Here is a 19,707-nt window from a genome sequence, read left to right as displayed (position 1 = left end):
TTAATTGAACACGTGTTTCATCGTTTTCTAGAATTCTCCTCCTAAGGGTGCAAATAAGGGGTTGAAAGTTTGTATGGAAAAATCCTTAAATCGCCACCGATTTTTATAAAATTTGAAATTTAGTCTCTTAAAAATATTTCAATGAACACGTTTCGTGGTTTATTAGAATTCACCCTTAAATAAGCAAGCGAAGCTGCGCGCGTCCGCTAGTCTTTTTATAAAAAAATCTTATATAAAATATCTAAATTCTAAATCAGCAGTATTTTACAGTGTCTTGGGCTAGGTAGCGTAAGTGACGTCACAGCTCACAAGCCGCCCGACTGGGTCGTCGGTACCGTTGGGTTGAACGACCTCGCATTTTGTTTACACGGTGGTATAGGAAACCACTATGGCGCAGTGGGACTATGAGATTGTTAATGAGAAGGTTATGGGTTCGTTCCTAACTAGGGGGAATAAAGCGCGTTGATTTTCGCCATATAACATGCAATAAAGACTTCAGTTCAGTGTAGGGATAACTTGTAGAGATGACTTTGATGATTTTTGTATCAATGATGAGCAGTGATACAGCGTGTGACTGTAACGAAATGGTAGTAGGTTCTATGTCGATCCCCATTCGTTGAAATGAATTCTTTTTCATTTGCTCACTCTGGTATGGCAAATTGCGACGTTGAGTTACGCTAATTGACACATAATTCTCCCTGTTTATTCTACTATGCGGGATGCATTATCCCAAGTAAACCAAGAACTGAAATTCTCCAACTTCTAAAATATATATTACAAATATATTCTCACGTTGCTTCCATTTGGTGTTTCGCATTTTCGGTAATTGTTTCGTATAGTTAATTGTAATTAACGGTACTTTTAATTATATTTTTAGATTAGCTTCTGTTTTGACCGATTAGAATTAGAAAAAGAATTGTAAGCGTAATAGCGCGTATTGCAGATAATATTATATATATTTTTGCGCCTATTTTTTCCTTACCATAGTGAGTGAGCCTACGACCCCAGAATGAGGGTGTTAAGAAACTCCGGTCTTAATAAAACACTTCCCTTTACCACTTTCCGCCGCATTCCGAAGGTTTGGCATGTTGAGTGGTGGAACTTAACGCTGCCCTTTGTGTCGTTACCAGAGGAAGAAAGTATAAAGTAATTTGCACTACACACACCGCTAAATGTGTTGAAATGAGTTTTGCTCAATAACCAATGCTCATGATTATGCTGAAGTCAATTGCAAGGTTGCCTCGTGTTTGAGCTATCTAGAGAAGAGAGTCTGTAAAGAAGGAGGAAGTCCAAAAGGAATAACCATAGGCGTATCTAAAGGTATAATTCAAGGGGCCTTGGCCTTAGTTTTTAATTAATTTCTTCAAGCTCAAGCTGAAGCTTTAGGGAAGGAATTAGAACTCTAATCAATTTTAAAAGAAAATTATATATTTTTTTTATTTTATTATATATTCCGCATTAAATTCACGAAGTGACACATGAAAGTACATTACTTCTACTACACTACTAACTTCTATTTTTAATGACATATCATGGTGAGTGTGCTATGAGAAGTTCTATGAGAGGATCCTACGACCTCTTTACACGTAATCGGTATAATGCAGTAATGAATTAAAAATAATGAGGCCAGTCGTGGGCACGGGCACGAGTGTGAGAATGTCATCGCGACAGGTTGTGGGTTCAATTTCCACTTGAGGAAATGTTTAATAATGTTTAATATTTTATTTTCTTCGTTTTGATGTCGAGGCTAGGCTCTCCCTGTCCACATTTGTATGTAGAATACAGCGAGAATCTGCAAAAAATGGACGTCTTGTGAGACAGAATTTGAATGTAGACGTAATGATTAAGGATCCTATTTCCATCAAAGGTAAGTGGACAAGGAAAAGGAGGTAAGTATTTATCGGTGTATCGCAATTTGCATTACCAGAGTGGAAAAACGAAAACAATTTGTTACCCTGACCGGCGATCGAACCCCTAACCATCGCGTTAAAAACGCTGTGTCACTATGCATAATTTATACCTATGCGAACCTCTCTCTATCTGACCTTGCTCCAAAGGTTACATGACACAAGTAACCATTCCCGAGACCTGTTACAGTGTTCTTACAGTATTCCTTAACAAATGGACAATTAAGAACAAAAAAAAACAAATCGAACCAACAGTTCCTGAGATCAGCGCGTTCAACCAAATCACCAGCTTTATAATAGTAGGTACAAGTAGATAATACCTTATAGATATCAAAATCATCTAAATAGGAATTGAATAGTAAATTATAATTTAAATCACACTGAAGTCTCTGAAGTGTAGTCAAGTCTAATGCATGTTATCTGCCGGGCTTACAGCGCGAGGGTGTTTTATTACCGGTTTAACTTAACTGCAAACAATTAATTATTGCAAGCTTATATGTAGTTCTTTGTCATAGGATTTAGTTTCATAAAAATATCTTAAAATAAACAAAAAACCATTAAGTTGAGGCTTTAGAGACACAGTGGTATAGCCTCTGACTGTAAACGCGATGGCTGTAGATTCGATCTGTATTATGGGGAAATGATTATATTTAAATTAGTTTAATTGTACCGTTTGCACAATTTCTCGACAATTGGGAAATTTCTCGAGAAATGGAAAACGGAGTGTCTCGACAGTAGGTTCCCTCAGTCTACTATGCGTGAAACACCATATAACTGCTTTCGTAAACAAAAACAAAACACTAAGCAAAAGTAGGTCAAGTATATTGAAGCTAACTTAAATCTTACAATACAAGTTTCTACAGTTAACAGTTACGTTCTAACTCAAAGTTAAACCACAATACACAAATTCTGCACTCACAAAGAAAATTAAAAGAAAACCAATCTATCACTAAGATTTTCAACTCCCAGAATATCTAAATTCGATATCTCAATTCGCGCGCATTAGACACGCATTGCAATTGATCGAGGCAAGATTCAAACCGGCTAACACCGTTAGTGCTACGAAAAAAATTACAGTTAGCTCAAGTGGTGCCCGAGCGGTGGAACGAAAAAAGCACAAGCCAAGTTTCCCGCACGTCACTTGGACGTGCGACGGGTTTCCGCGATTTGACATTGACAGCTCGTGTGGCGCCAATTTCGTAGCTTATTTCGTTTTTTTTTTTAATTTTGTACACTTTTTTGTCTATATAGTGCCAGTGATATACTATGTTTGCATTAGATTGCAGTGTTGAGTGATTTTCTTTTGGCTGTTGTTTTTTATGATTGGTGGATTTTTCTTCTGACAAAATGCCTAGTACTATACGAGGTGAGTTAATGTTTATTTTTTATAATTTAAAATTTTAATGAAGTATTTCTAATATGAATTATCTAATAGTTAAATTCTATATATTAAGAAAAAAAAGGTAAGTTTAACGTAACCAAAGTACTTTAAATGATGCATAACAGATTATATAAATACATAATAAAATACAGCATACTTAAAGTCAATGTAAAAACTAACATTTCCTTATTTATCTGTAGTATATTTAATAGATTTTTTTATGTAAATGCATAAATAATTAATAATCTATAACGTATTTGCATTTTATACGGTGCACAGTTTTTCTTGGGGAGGTGAATGCACTTATTGTTGACGGAAACCAAGATACAATTTGAAATTCATTCGGCAGATGTGGATTACAATCCCAAATTGAGTTACTTTCTAACCAAATATTGGCGCCATTGTAAGACGTTTGTTTCAAGTTTTTACTGAATTTAACATATTTACAAGTACAATAAAGCCTTTTATACTTTAGTCTTTTATCATATTGTTTCTTTTTTTATTTCTTCTCTCAAAATACGCGAAAGCATCAATTTGAGCAGCCACCGAAAAATCTTAACTGTGTAATTTCAAAATATTCACTTCAAAAACACTTAATTTTTAGTCTTCGCCAGATGTTAAGCGATTCCAAGGTCGTTGACCCGCAATAAAATACCAGTACAATTGCCTGAGAGTTTCAGGTACCAAAATTTGCTAACATTAAAACTGTTTTTTATCAATTCACATAATAAACTTTGATAAAATGGAATTGGTGTTGATTACTTTATCTACATAATTATTATATCTTTCTTTATTAATTGGTAATATTAATTAATGAATATATAAGACAACGCGCGGCGTTTAGTTCCGCCACTCAGCACCTAATGGCTCGCCTGTCTACTTTGCAATATACATCTCGAATATATAAAAAAAATGTGGTATTATCAAGATATTAATTTGTTATTACATTGTATAATTTTTAATTATTAACCTGATTGAGGCGAAAGGTGACTTAGACCACGATTCCATAAATTATTTGTAAATCTAATCAAATAATTAAATTAATTACAAATCTTATTTTAAATACTTGAAAGATCTTATCTAAAATTCCTATTGGTATTTGTATGATATGTAAATAGCTGCTTACACTCTGTTTAAATTAGACGAATTAAACTTTCAAATATTTCTTAGATTTAAATACCAGCGATGTTTTAATCATAAAAAAAGTTCACGACAGATCCCGCATATTAACTACAGGGTAGGTAGAGGCAAAGTAGTGTTGAGACATTCCGTTTCCCACGCGGTTGGTTGAAAAGAAGAGAAGTGCGTCCAAGCACTAGGTTTCCTTAGCATACTCATTAGTATTATTTAAGTTTACTCGCCCCTGGCCCTATGTCAGTTTATTTGTTTTTATCATTAGGTATACTATAGTTTTCTCTAAGCAAAAGCTTATTTCGTGTCAGTAGTGCTAGGTTCCATTCCAAATATTAGCAATATTGATGGTGATGGAGCTGGTGGTGCTGGAGCACCACATCATATCTTTTATTAAAAGTGGCAAATATATTATATAGCTTTATAATCAGGAAAAACATAGCATCTCGTATAAATGTTATTGTAAAAGTATTATCAAAATCGGTTAAGCTATTTGCTACTATTAAGATTCGACAAAACAATATACGAGTACCTACATAGAAGAAGCAGCTTTTTTGCGTATAACAAGGTAGACACTGTCTTCTTCTCTACTAGACAAAGGGAACTTAGTAATAAGACGCACTGTTTTCCACTTTTCGCCCAAGGTATGGCGTAACTCAACACCGCGCTTTGTCTTGTTACGAGGAAGTAGAAAAAATATAATCCTCCCACTGCGAATCGAACTCACAATCGTCGCGTTTTCCTATAAGACGATGATGATGATGAATACACAAATACAATGAAATATGTTCTAAACATAAAGAAAAAATATAAAAATGTCAAAATTATAGAGCTCTAGAGGTATTTATATGTTAGTGTAAAGCAAAATGTGTTTTATTTTTTCAGTACTATTATTGCTAGAGTATAACATGTGTTATTTTTAATAATCTGTGTATCTTCAATCATTATATTTTTTAAATTAACGTTATCTCTGTGTAAGGCTTAGATAAATCGCCTAATGCATAAATTCCGTTATGTAATTTTAATATTAAATTACATAATGAATTAAATTAAGAAATAATTCTGAAGTAATAAACATTATTCATATTATTTAAATGTAATTTTCCGTATGAAATTCATTCAAATTACATCAGTAACAGATTGTTACCAAAGAGGGCATCGAACTCATCGCAATCTTGTAGTACAACTTCCACCATTCATATTTATCTTAATATTATGCAGAATGTACTTATAAAATACTATAAAATGTTAAATATTTATTAACTTGAATAATGTCGATTAAATTGAGATTTTTTACAATTATAATAACTAATTAATCGGACATAGAAAGATTTGATTTAATCAAATTTAATTTATTATAAACGATTGATTAAAAAAATTATATACCTATATATATATAGGAAAAAATAAAAGATGTTTATAAATTAATGAAGAAATACCAGAAAAAAATATATTTAAAAACATATTTCTAAGAAATAAATTAAGTTCAGTTACATTTCTATCTCTCTCTTATATAGAACGAGTGATAAGGACAGATAGCTCTACAGTCCGGGTCAATTCCACGTGGAAAAAGCGATAGTTTTGCGATAGCCCTGTACCGTTGGCACGTCCCTTTCTTCGTGACGTAGCTTACGGTACAATAGTGATGTGCTGCTCGCGCTGTTAGTGCGATTGCTCGTATCGATATGTAAACGGAATGTTTATCAGGATTGCGGCTATAAGTATGTCGATGACCTTTGCGTAGCGTGTGTATAGTATTTTTTTATGAACTGTTACCTAAATTGTAGTAGATAATTGATTTTAATTTACCTTAATTATAATTTATTATATTCGAGTTTGTATTGTAAATTATTATAAATTTATCATATTCAAAACTAAAGAAATCGATGTATTATTACATAAAGAAATCTCACAAATATTAAATGATATCCATGAACAAACTTTATTACTAACAAAAACACGACTGACATATCATACAACTCCACTACAAAAGCTACAATATGTTACACAAAAATGTCGTAATCATAAAACAAATGCTGCCTCAATCGATACTCACATCCCTACAAAATGACGTCGATAACGGTTCAGCCTCACCCACATACTGTGTAACTGTACTCCGTTACATGGTCGCGATCCGAGACTGGAAAAAAAACAGGTGTAGGCTGCACAGCGTCGAGCCTTTGCTTGTTTACGTTTGACAATGTGGCTGTCAATTTTTGGCGGGAAAATGTGACCGTGACATTTGTTGGTTGTATGGGCGTGTCTACAGTCTATTTTGAATTCGGTTTTTTTGTTAAAAATTGATCGGGTAATTTTAAATTCATATTGGATGAATATTTTATGGGGTTTTTTTGAATTGTTCATATTTTGTGTGAAGTTGGAGATATATTTTGTATGTAACAATAACAGTAATCTTAGACATATTTCAATACGTAAGTTTATAGCTTTTTGTTATTAATTTTAACTTTAGATAAGTATACTGTATATATGACTCCGTCATGGTGCAGCGGCACAGTTTGTAAGCGAGCGACGATTGTGGGTTCATTCCCCTCGAGGGATTTAACCTAAAGCCGTCCCTTAAAATTAATTCAACAGTCAAATAATTATTGTTTAGTTCATTGTTCTAAAAATGCATTTTAAAAAGTTCAAATCAGATAAAAGTCTAGACGCATTTTAAGTTTAAATTATTTTTTTTATTAGAATAAAAATTAAAATTGTAATTAACAGCTAATATATGACATTGCGTGTTAGATAAGGAGTATAAAATCTAATATGACTACTATAAAAGGAGGGAAGGGTTACTTTAATAGATGTTTTAATAATAGATTTTTCTATACTGATAGAAGAAAAAATTACTTGATTTATTTTTATTTTTACAGTAGACGAGGCCAATATCTATATTTAATATTATAAAGCTAGGGATTTTGTTTGATTTTAGCGCTAATCTTAGGAAGTACTTGTACGAATTAAAACGTTGTTTTTGTTTATTATAGTCCATTTATCGAGGAAGTCTATAGGTAATATTATATTAAGAAGTTAATTGTTTACTATCTTAGTCGCATTTAGAATGTGTCGCATGCGAGTAGTTACTCGTGTCTTTTCTCAGCAGCTTTGCTTAAGATTATAATTTCGCTTATATTATTTAAATATCTTTTAATTTACTACAGTTTCTATTATTTGAATATATATATATATTCATATTTTTGAAATTAAAATATAAACTTAAAAAAGTCTTATATTTTTTATTTTACCTATAGGTTTATAACTTTAAATGTCACTAGGTTAGCGGATATGTTACTCGCACTTTCCTAGAAAAACAATTACTGAATAAAGTAAAAACTGTTAGAATATTCATTTGTTGTTAGAGGGAAAACATAAATATTTAAACATAAACATGGCAATGATAAAACTAAGTTAGATATTAAGTTACAGACGCAGTTCATAAGTGACTGGGTATTTGAATTCTATTCGAGACATTTAAAAAAAGTTCGGTATTTTTAAATATCCGCGCTAAGTTTAACATGCAAATTATTCAAAACTGTATCTAGACTTATGTTTTCTGGGAAAGAAGGCCTGCAGAAGCTCAAATTTTTCAACTTTATAATAAGAAAATGCTAATTTTCTCCGTTTGGTATAGATTTACTAACATTCTGGTGTAGGACGGTTCTCCCTTATATTAGTGCCTTAACACTACGTGTGATATATGCTCATAAGATTTAATTATTGCGGGCAATAAAAAATAAGTATAATATATATATATTTTTTATCATATTATTTTTAAGTAGAAGCCAGACTATGATGTTAGATAACAGTGATAAATGGACTTTTGTATTTTTTGTGTACATTAATTTGATTCATAGAACAGACACTATAGGTACCTGGTACATGTAATATTTTTATTGGTTCAATGATAAAATAGTAACTCGAAAATTTTGTTTTTAAACATTTTCTAATGAAATACACTATCAATATTGGAATAAGGAATATCACTTTGATAACAATTTTATTTTGATTCTATTGTATTAGATTCTATTGTATTATATTTTAATTTCAACCCATTTCAAAAAATGCTTTCTCCATTCAAGTGTTTGTTTTTTAAGCGAAAAATTATTATTATATTATTATGATATTTTTTACCTGAAGCTTAGATTTCTCACAGGTTGTTTAATTTTTTTCTATATATTTTGCGTTTCACGTAACTTTTTAACTAGTTTGAAGAATATTTGCGCAGTACAATTGAATATCTAGTACCTACCTATAAGTTTAATATCAACGAGCAACATGGGCGTAGGAATAGGGGAGGCTGGGTTGTCTATGCCCACCCTAGAAATCTTAGTATCAAAAAATAAATTCAAAATCCAGGCCTTCCCTGGAAAATATCTTTGAATACGCCCATGACTGGCAACCAGCTTATTTTACAAAATATTTTTAAAGTTTGAGAAAAGAATACAAAAAAATATTCTGTTTTAAAAATTCCTAATTTTAAGCATTTTAAGTAAAATGTTATATTTAAAAAAAAAATTCAATTATTTTCCCTTCCCGCCTATACTTTTTGAAAAAGACGGTATACCGGTGATGTTAAAAATAATAATTTTATCGCAAATAAATTTTAAAACATCTGGTTAACGACGTAAATTTTACATATAAATTAAGATAACAAATTTGTCACCCGTAAAATTATATATGCTTGATAAATGTTAAAGCTGTAAACATTTTAAGTTATAACCCATGTAAAATATATATTAAATATAAAATAGATAGTATGTACGTAACCTTTTTTAGTTTTGTTTACGTTTTAAATGGTGGATCTTCTTGTTACCAGGACGAGGAGAATGACAATGTGAAATAATTCATTGATGAGGGAGGGAAACGAACCCACTATCGTCACATTTACAGACTTACGCTGTGCCACAGAGCCATGAGTTGCTCAAAATACTTTTATATATTTCAATCTTTTCATATAAATTCATAATGTCCCATTTCAAAAGTCAAAAAGGTCGCGGATTCAATTATTGCATGGATGAGGAGTCCATTACTTTTTGCATATTTATCTCAATTTCCGTAAAACATAAAAACTATTCAGTTTAACTCATTTTATAAGAAAAATAGGGACAGTTATTATGAAAGACTAACTTTTTAGTCTATATCCAAAGGAAAACCTTTGGATTTTCTTTGGTTGAAACTTCTATTTTCTAAAAATGTAAGGTAACTCTGATCTAAGGAAAAGTGATGGGTGAATGGAGTCTATAGGTTATAGGTATCCTAATAATATCCTAAATTAACTATGCAACACAAAAAGATTTTCTAAATTCGAACCAATAGTTCCTTAGACATTATACCAACCAAACAAATTCATTAGCGTTATAATATTAGTGTAGACAGGTGCAATCTCGTGAAATTCAACCATTTCAATTCAAACATTTTTCTTCATTTACCGACCAAATTATTAATATAAAAATTATATAATTATAATATATTACGTATGTTGAGGAAATCATGGCTCATTGGCACAGTGCGTGACTATGAACACGACGGTTGTGGGTTCTATTATTTAATATTTTCATTTCTTCGCTCTGGTAACAAGCGTAGCACGGCGTTATCTTCCGCCACTCAAAATCCACAATCGCGACCGGAGCACTTGTAAAAATATATTCGTATATTTATATTGAGTATTGTAAATGTTCGTGTGATTCAACGAAAAAGTTCGTTCACCTGGACCGGTCGAAACAGCTTTTTTAAGCACGCACAATAATCCGTTATGTTTGTAGAATATTATATTTACAGCTATTTATGAAATGTGTGAGAAAGTTGTTTTACCGCCAATTATGCGTTTTTTTTTATTTTAATTTTTGGTGAAGCAAAGACCTTACAAACGTTTGCCGAACAGGAAATTTAATGTACGTTTAATTAAATTTTGACACGTCTGTTTCTCATGCGAATTTTTACGCTAAAATTATATTTTATATCTAATAATAATTTGATAAGCAAAACAATGTTTTTATAATTACCGACCACAGATTATAGCAGCATAATGATGATTGTTTACATAGCAAAACAAATCAGGTCATATTTTAGCTCACGACCTTGTTCCTAGGCTGTATCTAGCGTGCCTATGCTTAACTGTAAAGTGCTCAGACTGCATACAAATGATGACCCATTTAAAAAAAATACAGTTCTCTTTTTAAATTCGCGTCGCATCCCAATAGGGTTACCGACCTCAACGGAGCAGGTATTCGCAAAAATACTGTATAAGATTACGTGTTATGTTTTAAATATACAGCTTACATGCTTTGTATATTTTATGTCAAATATTTATTTACCTTTTCTTAACTGAAATAACATATGTTCAACTTAAATTGTAAAGTGATAAATAAATTAAATTTAAATGTTTCTTTCGTATTAAGCAAAGGGATAAAGGATTAATTGTGCATTATAAAAGTATTAAGAAAACCTATGAATCTGTAATTATATCATTCAATAGATATGAACAATTTATTATAACACTAAAAAGCTTTCAGTAATATCAACTGGCAACCCTCTCTTAGCTGTCAATGTCAATTTGAAAGATACCGTAACAGCGTTGCGCAATTCGGCGGTTCAATGAACGGAGTTCGGGGGTTTCCCGTTAGCTGGCGCACGTGACTTGAGACGGTTTTACTTTTAAATTCGCAATTTAGTACCGCTATTGAATAATAGATGGCACGTTTTTGACACGCCTCATTCGTTGCGTGAGCTTCAATTTTTCTTACTGTACTTATTTATTTTAGTAAAAGATTTGGTGAATAACCTTTTGATTAGCAACTGGCTTTTGACTGCAGCTTTGTCCTAGTGGTCAAATAGCAATGCTTACCTCTTAGACACTTACATTGTTCGTGGCCAAGAGGTAACTCTAAACAGGTGCAGAGGTTAGAGGTTACATCTAAACGATTAAAGTGATGTGTTAAAACTCTATCCATATCAAAAATAATACTATTCAACGTAAAAATAAATTTATAATTCGAACCATTAGTTCCTGAGATTATAATATTAGTATAGAAGTATTGATTGATGATTTTACGATCGACTATTTATTTATATTTGTTAGGAGAGCGATGAATATAACTGATTAATTTACTTTTGTATGTTCGTAAAAATGTGCGAAGTTTGTTGTAGTAAAGTTCTGACATTATAGTTTTTTTTTATAAGCCACCATTATTTGTATAATAAGTGGGAGATTTATGTTTTTCTTTTAATAAAAACAATCGTTCACAAAATTAACATATTTTTTTATACTTAAAAAAAAAGTTTTTTTCGTTAGTTTCATACCATATAGTAAAAATATAAAAAAAAAATAACACAACACTGCTTTAATTCTGTAAATATCACACAAAAAATGTATAATATACATAAAAACAGCTCAGAATTTCGCCTGCAAAATTTAATATTGAAGTGTTCCTTTAAGTTCAAGGCCGAAAGGGAGTCTAGACTTGCGAGTACCTACTGCCACACTCCGAGGACCCTCGTTGCTTAAAAAGTGTGAAATATGTACGTGTTAACGTTTTACTTTTCATTTTATAAACGACCTTACACTGAATATTGGAATCATTTTACTTTGGTGAGTGATTATCTTTTTAAATTCGCTCTGTATTCCACACATAGCAGGGTAGGCAAAAGGCAACCTGAGAATCTAGTGTTGAGACACTATGTTTCAAATATAAAAAACACATTAACTTCATAACATTTATAATAATAGTGGTTATCAAAGCTATATTCGTAATTGACTTGTGAGTTCGCAATATTAACTTAAAATCCAAACATCAAGGCAGTAGTGTCCATTAGTAAATATTTAATATAATATATGCGCAGTGTTTAGTTCCGCCTTTCAATACGCAATGTCTCGGACAATTGGAGAGTGCATGGGGAATGGTCTTAATATGAGCTTCCTTCACCTACCCTGCTATACGAGGAGTACGGCGTGACAAAATATATGTATGCATACATTTTATTTATGTATGTATTTGTATATGATATACTTTATGTTTTTTAATGTCTCAAGGCCGCTCTTGAGGCCTTGGGAGTCGGCGTTTTTATTAAAAATGGTTACGGTTTATTAAAAATTAAGTATATCATGAGTTCTCATTATTATTATTATTATTAAATTTTACTTAAGTTATATCTCGATGTTAATAAACGTGTGGGATAGAGCTAATAATTCGTTTAAGTACAAATTTTTATCTTGTTTATATAAAAAATATTAATATTTTTCTCAAGTATTTTTTTTGGCTTCTCGTTTTATTCATAGCGGGGTAGCTCGGATCGGTTCCTGTATGTTACTTTTGCGGAAGCTATACGAATTATCAATATTAATTTGATTTTTTAGTACATCAAGATAAACAAATCCAGTATAGAAACATTTCATTCATATAAATAGATATATAAGGCCATCGTCGGTTCATAACGAAGAGGCATCTGGATGCAAAAAAAATAAGATATGTAGAGTATCCTCATATATATTTTATAAACTATTTTTAGTATTTTTTAACCTAATAAATTAAAAACATAGATAACATCGCTAGCAATATAAATATAGAAAAAAAATACACGTAAATATTTTAGCCTTCTCCATCCCCTTACATGTAAACAAGCTGATGCATACAGAAAGTGGGATAAGGTCGAGAAATCTTTACAAAATGCAGACCTAAAAACTTCGCTGTGCACAGTGCAGTGTACGCGGCCTTGAGTCTTCAATGCGTCCCAAATAGTACACGCCTATCGTATACATATATTTTTCTGTAAAAAAATATTTTAAAAAAAGTATTAAATCTTTAAAAAAATATTATATCTTTTAAAAGAAGGTATCAAAAGTTGTGCTCAATATTGGCATATTTTTTTTTTACATTTTGAGGAAAAACGAAGAATTTAGCAGAACCTAGTGACAAATCACTCTGTTCTATATAATACATTCTTCTATATAATAGGATTTAAAGTCACTGAAGAACTCCAAAAAGGTCAATAACAATTGTGAACCAAAAATTGAAAATGACTTCAACATACATATTAATATCCAATTTAATATATTTTATATATGGAAATTACAGGCATTACTGACATTTAAATCCACTTCGTTCTAATACGAACCAAGCTGTAGCCGAGGTATAGATACACAAACATACATACATATAATTCAAGAGGGAGGCGAGGGTGCCACGCACAGCGTCCCTCGGCATTGATATTACAGAACGCTTACGTCAGAAATTCAGGAAATTTTGTATTTCAAGTCTTTTTTACCAACGGCGGTAAGGGAGGTAATGTGTTTGAGGATTTTAAGTTTCAAGGGACCTTCATTTTAAGTTTTAATCTATAAATATGTAATATAAAGTATTACTTTATAGTATTCACAATGAGAACTTTATCTAAAAATATCGAATAATAGATATTTAAAATGTAATATATTTACTGTACTGTGTACTGTATTTTAAGCACATATGTACATAGGCTAAATAGTGTAGGGAAGTAACAAGAGAGGATTTGTAGAATTTTCTAGGAGAACGGAAAAAAAACTACATTTTCCATATAATGTTCACGCAAACTCAGTTGCCGGCATAGACTTGACATGTATTTTTTCCATTTTTTTTTATTTTATCTGCATATCATATTTTTTGCATATCAATGCATATATTGATGCATATACATTAAAATAAATATATTTCACACAATATAATAAAGTGAAAGGGAAAGGCAGTGAAATAGGCCGTGTTTACCTCGGGTTTCCTTGTTTTGGACTTAGATCATACTGTTACGTAATGAGAAACGGACGGTTAGCAAAAAAATTGGAAAAAATGAAATATGTATACGAAAAAAATATATATTTACTTTATATTATAAAAGTCCCCACAGTAGTAAAATGGTTCCCCCACAATACGCAATGTCTCCAAGATCGGGCCGAATGAATTAACCCTAGGTTCCATCTGTCTACCTTGCTACATGCGGGATACAGCGATTGCCAAAAAAAAAATATGAACGTTTTAAAATCGCTTTCTAAAAGCCCTAAATTCAAATCTAGAATATGACAAGTCAAAATACACACTAATATTCAATACAAACATGTATTCAACATTAGTGTGCGTTTTGATAGTAAAATATATGCTCTTTAGTCGTTATCAACGAACTGTTTCTGACGTCGCGTCGTAGAGATCTAAGCTATTACGAAATATATGTAACCAATCGATAATGTAAATATTACATTTGTACCATATGTAATATTTATGTATTTTTTTACTGTTAACGTGATGGTTGTGAGTTCGATTTCCATTCGGTGGAATGTCATTTTAATTTTCTTGCTCTCGTAAGAAAACAAATCGAGGTGAGTTTAGCCACTCAGCAGCTGCTGATTATGAAGTAGAATATATTCAATCAAATCTATTTTACTTCATGGTTTTATTTTTATGTATGTATGGAATTAGAACCCGTAAACGTTATTTTATTTAATGATTTTTTAACTCGTCCATAAAATGAATATAAAAAAGACATATCAACAAGTAAGAAGTAGCTTACGAACTCACACACACTCATGATAAAATTTTCTTATGTAACAAAGCAATTAAATTCGAATTTGGGGCTCCCTAACCCTAAACACAAACGGGAACGAGTATAATCACAAAATTATTTGATCAATATTTATTTCAGCTTTACGCTATCCCACATATAGCAGGAAATAATTGAGTGGCGGAACTTAACGCTACGTTTTGTCTCACTGGAGGGGGGGAATAATTAATTGTTTCAAGTGATTGGTTGTTTATCGAACCCACAACCGCTGCATTTATAGTCAGACGCCGTGTTCGTCACAAGCCTCAAATATTTATAAAAATATAATTTCAAAGCCAATGTTTTAAGTTTTTAAACATTCCAAATGAAAATCATATAGCAAAAATAAATTCTAACATTACCTAGCCTGCTACTAGCAAATATTGCAATGAAAAAATCAAAAAAAAAAACTACGAAAAAAAAAACATTTCGTTGTCATCGCTACCTGACGGGCCCCGGGAACCAACATAAATTCGATTATATGCTTTTTCGTCATTCCCGAACGATCGAAGGAGTGAGGGAGAAGGTGCGATGCGGGACAAGGACACCGTTATATATGATTCTGCGCATGCGTATGCACGTGTCAGCGAATGTGGGTTACTATGTGCGGACTTAGTAGGGATACGTCGCGAGATAAGTCGGTGTCGGTATATAATATTTTTCAAGGAATTGTTGTGTTATGTATAGATATGCTATAGATATGCTGTGCTATAGATATGCTTATTTCGTCAAGTGTTTTTAATATATTTGGCGGTACTTGCTGATTTATGGTTTTTTAATCATGACATAGTTTAACAAATCAAATAATTCATTTTATGTAAATTAACTAAATATTAACACAATGTATGCACCCAACTATACTAACTAACGTAACAAAAAAACGCAGAATTAACAAATCCAAAAAATAATCCGATATCCCGCGACGTATCCGTAGACAGTGCACCGGAAGCGTCCGCGGGCGGGCTACGTCGCGCGCCGTAGCGCTACCGCCGCTACGCCTCGTAGGCCTCACAGCGGCTACGAGCGACGGCCGCGTCGCGTCGCGCTGGATATAGGACACTGTGTCAATGTGTCCCCGCGCCCGCCGCCGCCCGACCGCGCCGGCTCGGGACTGACGGTCTGACGGGACTAGCGGGTCCAGCGGGTCCAGCGGCTCCAGCGCCTCCAACCACCACTGCCAATAAACGCACAATATATTTAAGAACTTAGGATGTTGACCTGTGACCCACTTGCGATGCATCTGCGCGCTGCACTGCGGGCGCCCTGACGCCTGACGGCCAGCGAGCCCGGCTATGTGATAACTGTGTTCATTATTATAAGAATAGGCTAAATCGATACCACGACTGATACTGATACTGATACATACAAGTAAGTCTGACAGCGATGGCGGGCAACCGGGACGTCGAGCTGACGCACGTCATCCAGCACCACATGTCCCAGGCGGAGGCGCAGGTCAGCGTCCACCAGGTGCAGAGCCCGTCTGGCTCCGGCAAGCGCCACCAGATCATTATAGACATAAAGCAGGATATTGATATGGATGAGCTTTCCACTCGATCGTTGGCGGAGAGTGTAATGGAGACGCTTGGAGCGCGATCAGCGGCCGTTTATATCGACAATTCTCAAGTACAAGGCGAAAATTCTGATATGGAGTCATTGACGACCGTGAACGTCATTGTGGCGAATGACTTGAGCCAAGCGGCGCCCAGTCCTCAGGTGGAGGAGACGGAAGTGACTGAGGAGTCACAGCCGGAAGGTGTCCTACCCGGGAATCGAATTGCCGTCGACCGAATCGTGGAGATGACGAACGCGGCGAACACATCCAGTGAAACATCGACAACGACGACGACCACGTTATCGATATCGACAGTGGCCACCACTACTGCGTCAGGTAATTTGGTTTATTTTGGTGCAATCCTATTGTATTTATATCTTTTGTACGAACGTCTATTTATATGGTAGGTTATTCAGTGTTTGGGCCTAGATCTTTATATAGGTCAATATGTCAACTTTGTTTTCATCGTATGAAATAGTGTTTTGATTGAAATGAAACGATTTTTATTTTGTTTAACATCAAAGTTTTATTATAATCAAGCTTATTTTTCATATTTACACCTAAATCCAAAAAAATAACAACTAATTTAAAAACACGGACAAACAAATGTGTAAGATAATCAATAAAAAGGTGGCCATTTTGATAAAAACGAACTAAACTAGAGCATAATTGGATTAAATTTCACCGTTTCCGTAAAAATTTTCAACGCTATCGATTTCTGTTATCCTATTCCTGTAATTTCAACGCCCCAGTTTCAGCTTGCTCGCTTTGTTCCGTGTAAAATTTACAAAGAAAAGAAGAAATCTTTGCCAATCTAACTTATCTACTAATATTTTTCTTATACATGTTAGTATGTACATAATAAGCCATGTAACAGGGTATTTGCCTTACCTTGTACATAGATGAAAATTTCATACTTACATAGCGACATCTGTATATAAAATTTTCCATTTTGGGTAAAGAGTATCGTTTATTATATTACATTAGTAAAAAGGGCTATATTTATTTCTTTCTAGTACAAGTTCTTTTTATAGTCCAGGCTAGTTAGATTTGTTAATATAACTAGGTGTATTTATTTACAAATTATATTATAATCTTTTTAATTAAACGACATACTCGTATATATAGTACACACCGACTGAAAGTTCGTTTGCGTGGACGATAAAACGTAAAATCCCGATTTTATTTTTTTACAGGCTAATATTTATACAGGTTACAGGTTAATATTTTATACGTAATTAATTCTCGGTATATAAAAAAACTTTCTTTTTATTCCTCACTCGCTTTCCTCTAACATATTAGTGTCATAACTAAATTAAATAAAAACAAATGACCCCCAAAACTACATTTCAATTTACTGTCTTCTGTACTTAGATCGTTCAATTGCACAAATTCAACGAATATAAGTCTTGCTTTGCAACTATGAGTGTATCTTTTAGTTTTAAGCCTTTAATTAACGTAACTGAACCATAACGGAACCATAAAAACTGATATTACAAATATTGAATTATTTTTCTACTTTGCAGTTCATAGTTCATTTTAAATAATATTTACATTGTGGCCAACTATAAAATATATCATCATTTAATTTATAATAATTAAATATAAATAAAACGGAATATATCGTAAATATAAAAATAAAATATCATTGTGGCACAATAAGTCCAGGATCTGATTATTAACGCGATGATTGTCGGTTCAATGTCCAATTGGGAGAATCAATCATTTTCATTTTCCCACTCTGGCATGTCAGTCGAGCTGGCGTTCAGTTCTGTCAGTCGACATGCAATATGTCTCGTATTCGGGCGTATAGCGGGAGTACCTTGACAGCATGTGTATTAAAAAAAATACACTTTATTTCCTTTCAATATAAATGTCTATTCAATATTCTAAATAATCCTGTTTTTATATAATCATCGTGGCGTAGCGTGTGACTGTAAACGCAACGATTGTGGGTTTGATTTCCTCTCGGAGGAATAAATAATTTGAAAATTTGACAGAAAACGGAGAATAGAGTGTTTTAACACTAGGTTCCCTCTTTCTATATAATTCTATATAAAGAATATAGACCGAAGCTAAAAAAAATCGCACCAAAGATAAACACAGATAGGACGCGTACGTGTTTATTAAATATTCAAAGGGGAGATAGGGGAAGCCTCGACTAACCCACTTCGCTTATTACGTCAGGTTGCGTGATGTTTGGAAACTGTTCTATATTGTTGTTATGAATGAGTCTTATCGATTTTTGTGATTATTTCGCTTTGTGAGTGGTTAATTGAGACTAATGAGTGTAAGATCACTGTATTTACGACATTTAGCTGATTTTTTAAAAGTTTTGATTGAACTTATTTTTTAAAATTCGTATAAAATAAAAATAAATAAAAATTAATATATATTTTTTCAAACAATTAAAAACTACACAAAGAAAACCCATTCAGTGACTTCTGAATTGCATTGTAGGAGGTAGAATCAAACTTAAAAGAAAGAAAATTATTTGCCCAAAAACGATATATCGTTTTTGGGCAAATAATTATATCTAAATTACAATCAATTATGTGACTAATTATCTAATATGTTTGTGTGTGTGTGTGTGTGTTTATTCTCTTCACGCATGCCCAAACTGTAAGAATTGCCAAAATTTCTATACACGCTTATCAAATTGTAGAGGCGAAGTGTGGCGCAAGTGTACAAAGTGTGAATGTAAACCTGACAGATTGTGGATTCGATTCCTACTCTAGGAAATGAAATGTTTCATATTTTCATTTCTCCGCTCTGGTGTCGATGCAAAGCGTGGCGGTAAGTCCAGTCACTCAATACGCAATGCGTCCAGAATTTGGAGGAATGAGGAACGGAGTGTGTTCACATTACGTTCCTACCGTGCTATTACAGCGTGAAGCTATAAAAAAAATAGATGTAAATCTTAAACAAACAAAAAGGTAATCGGTATAAGTATTAATAATTCAAAAATGAAGGGCAACATGTAATTTGGGTGCATTCATTATATTCGAGTTAATAAAGCCGCTATTCCCAGAAACAGTGAGCGATAGTGGTTTAGTCATCGATCAATATCTATAGAAGCAATATTTTTTAGCTTTATGTTCATTCTCTCTGCCTACTCTGCATATAATAGGAACCTAGTATTAAGATTCTCCGTTTCCCACGCACCGCTAAAT

The 19,707-nt window shown here is 32.8% G+C and overlaps 1 protein-coding gene across 7 annotated transcripts in view; it reads left to right on the top strand.

Moving 5' to 3' along the window:
* Positions 1-3,248: 3,248 nt before the first annotated feature.
* Hr3 (nuclear hormone receptor 3 ROR-beta) overlaps positions 3,249-19,707 on the top strand; it is a 111,872-nt gene continuing 95,413 nt past the window's right edge. For 6 of the 7 annotated variants that reach the window (XM_085188948.1, XM_085188920.1, XM_085188951.1 and 3 more), the window contains exon 1: positions 16,351-16,870. In XM_085188948.1, the coding sequence (XP_085045074.1) occupies positions 16,366-16,870 (505 nt within the window). In that variant the 5' untranslated portion in view covers positions 16,351-16,365. Of the gene's footprint in view, positions 3,274-16,350; positions 16,871-19,707 lie in introns of those variants that run through there. The other variant, XM_085188950.1, reaches the window with a different exon arrangement.

This window comes from Heliconius melpomene, chromosome 7, assembly GCF_056956725.1.
Source record: "Heliconius melpomene rosina isolate 202511_hmr_F chromosome 7, ASM5695672v1, whole genome shotgun sequence".
Classification (NCBI taxonomy): Eukaryota; Metazoa; Arthropoda; class Insecta; order Lepidoptera; family Nymphalidae; genus Heliconius; species Heliconius melpomene.
Note: the sequence above shows the minus strand (reverse complement) of the source record. Positions and strands in the feature narration are given on the sequence as shown.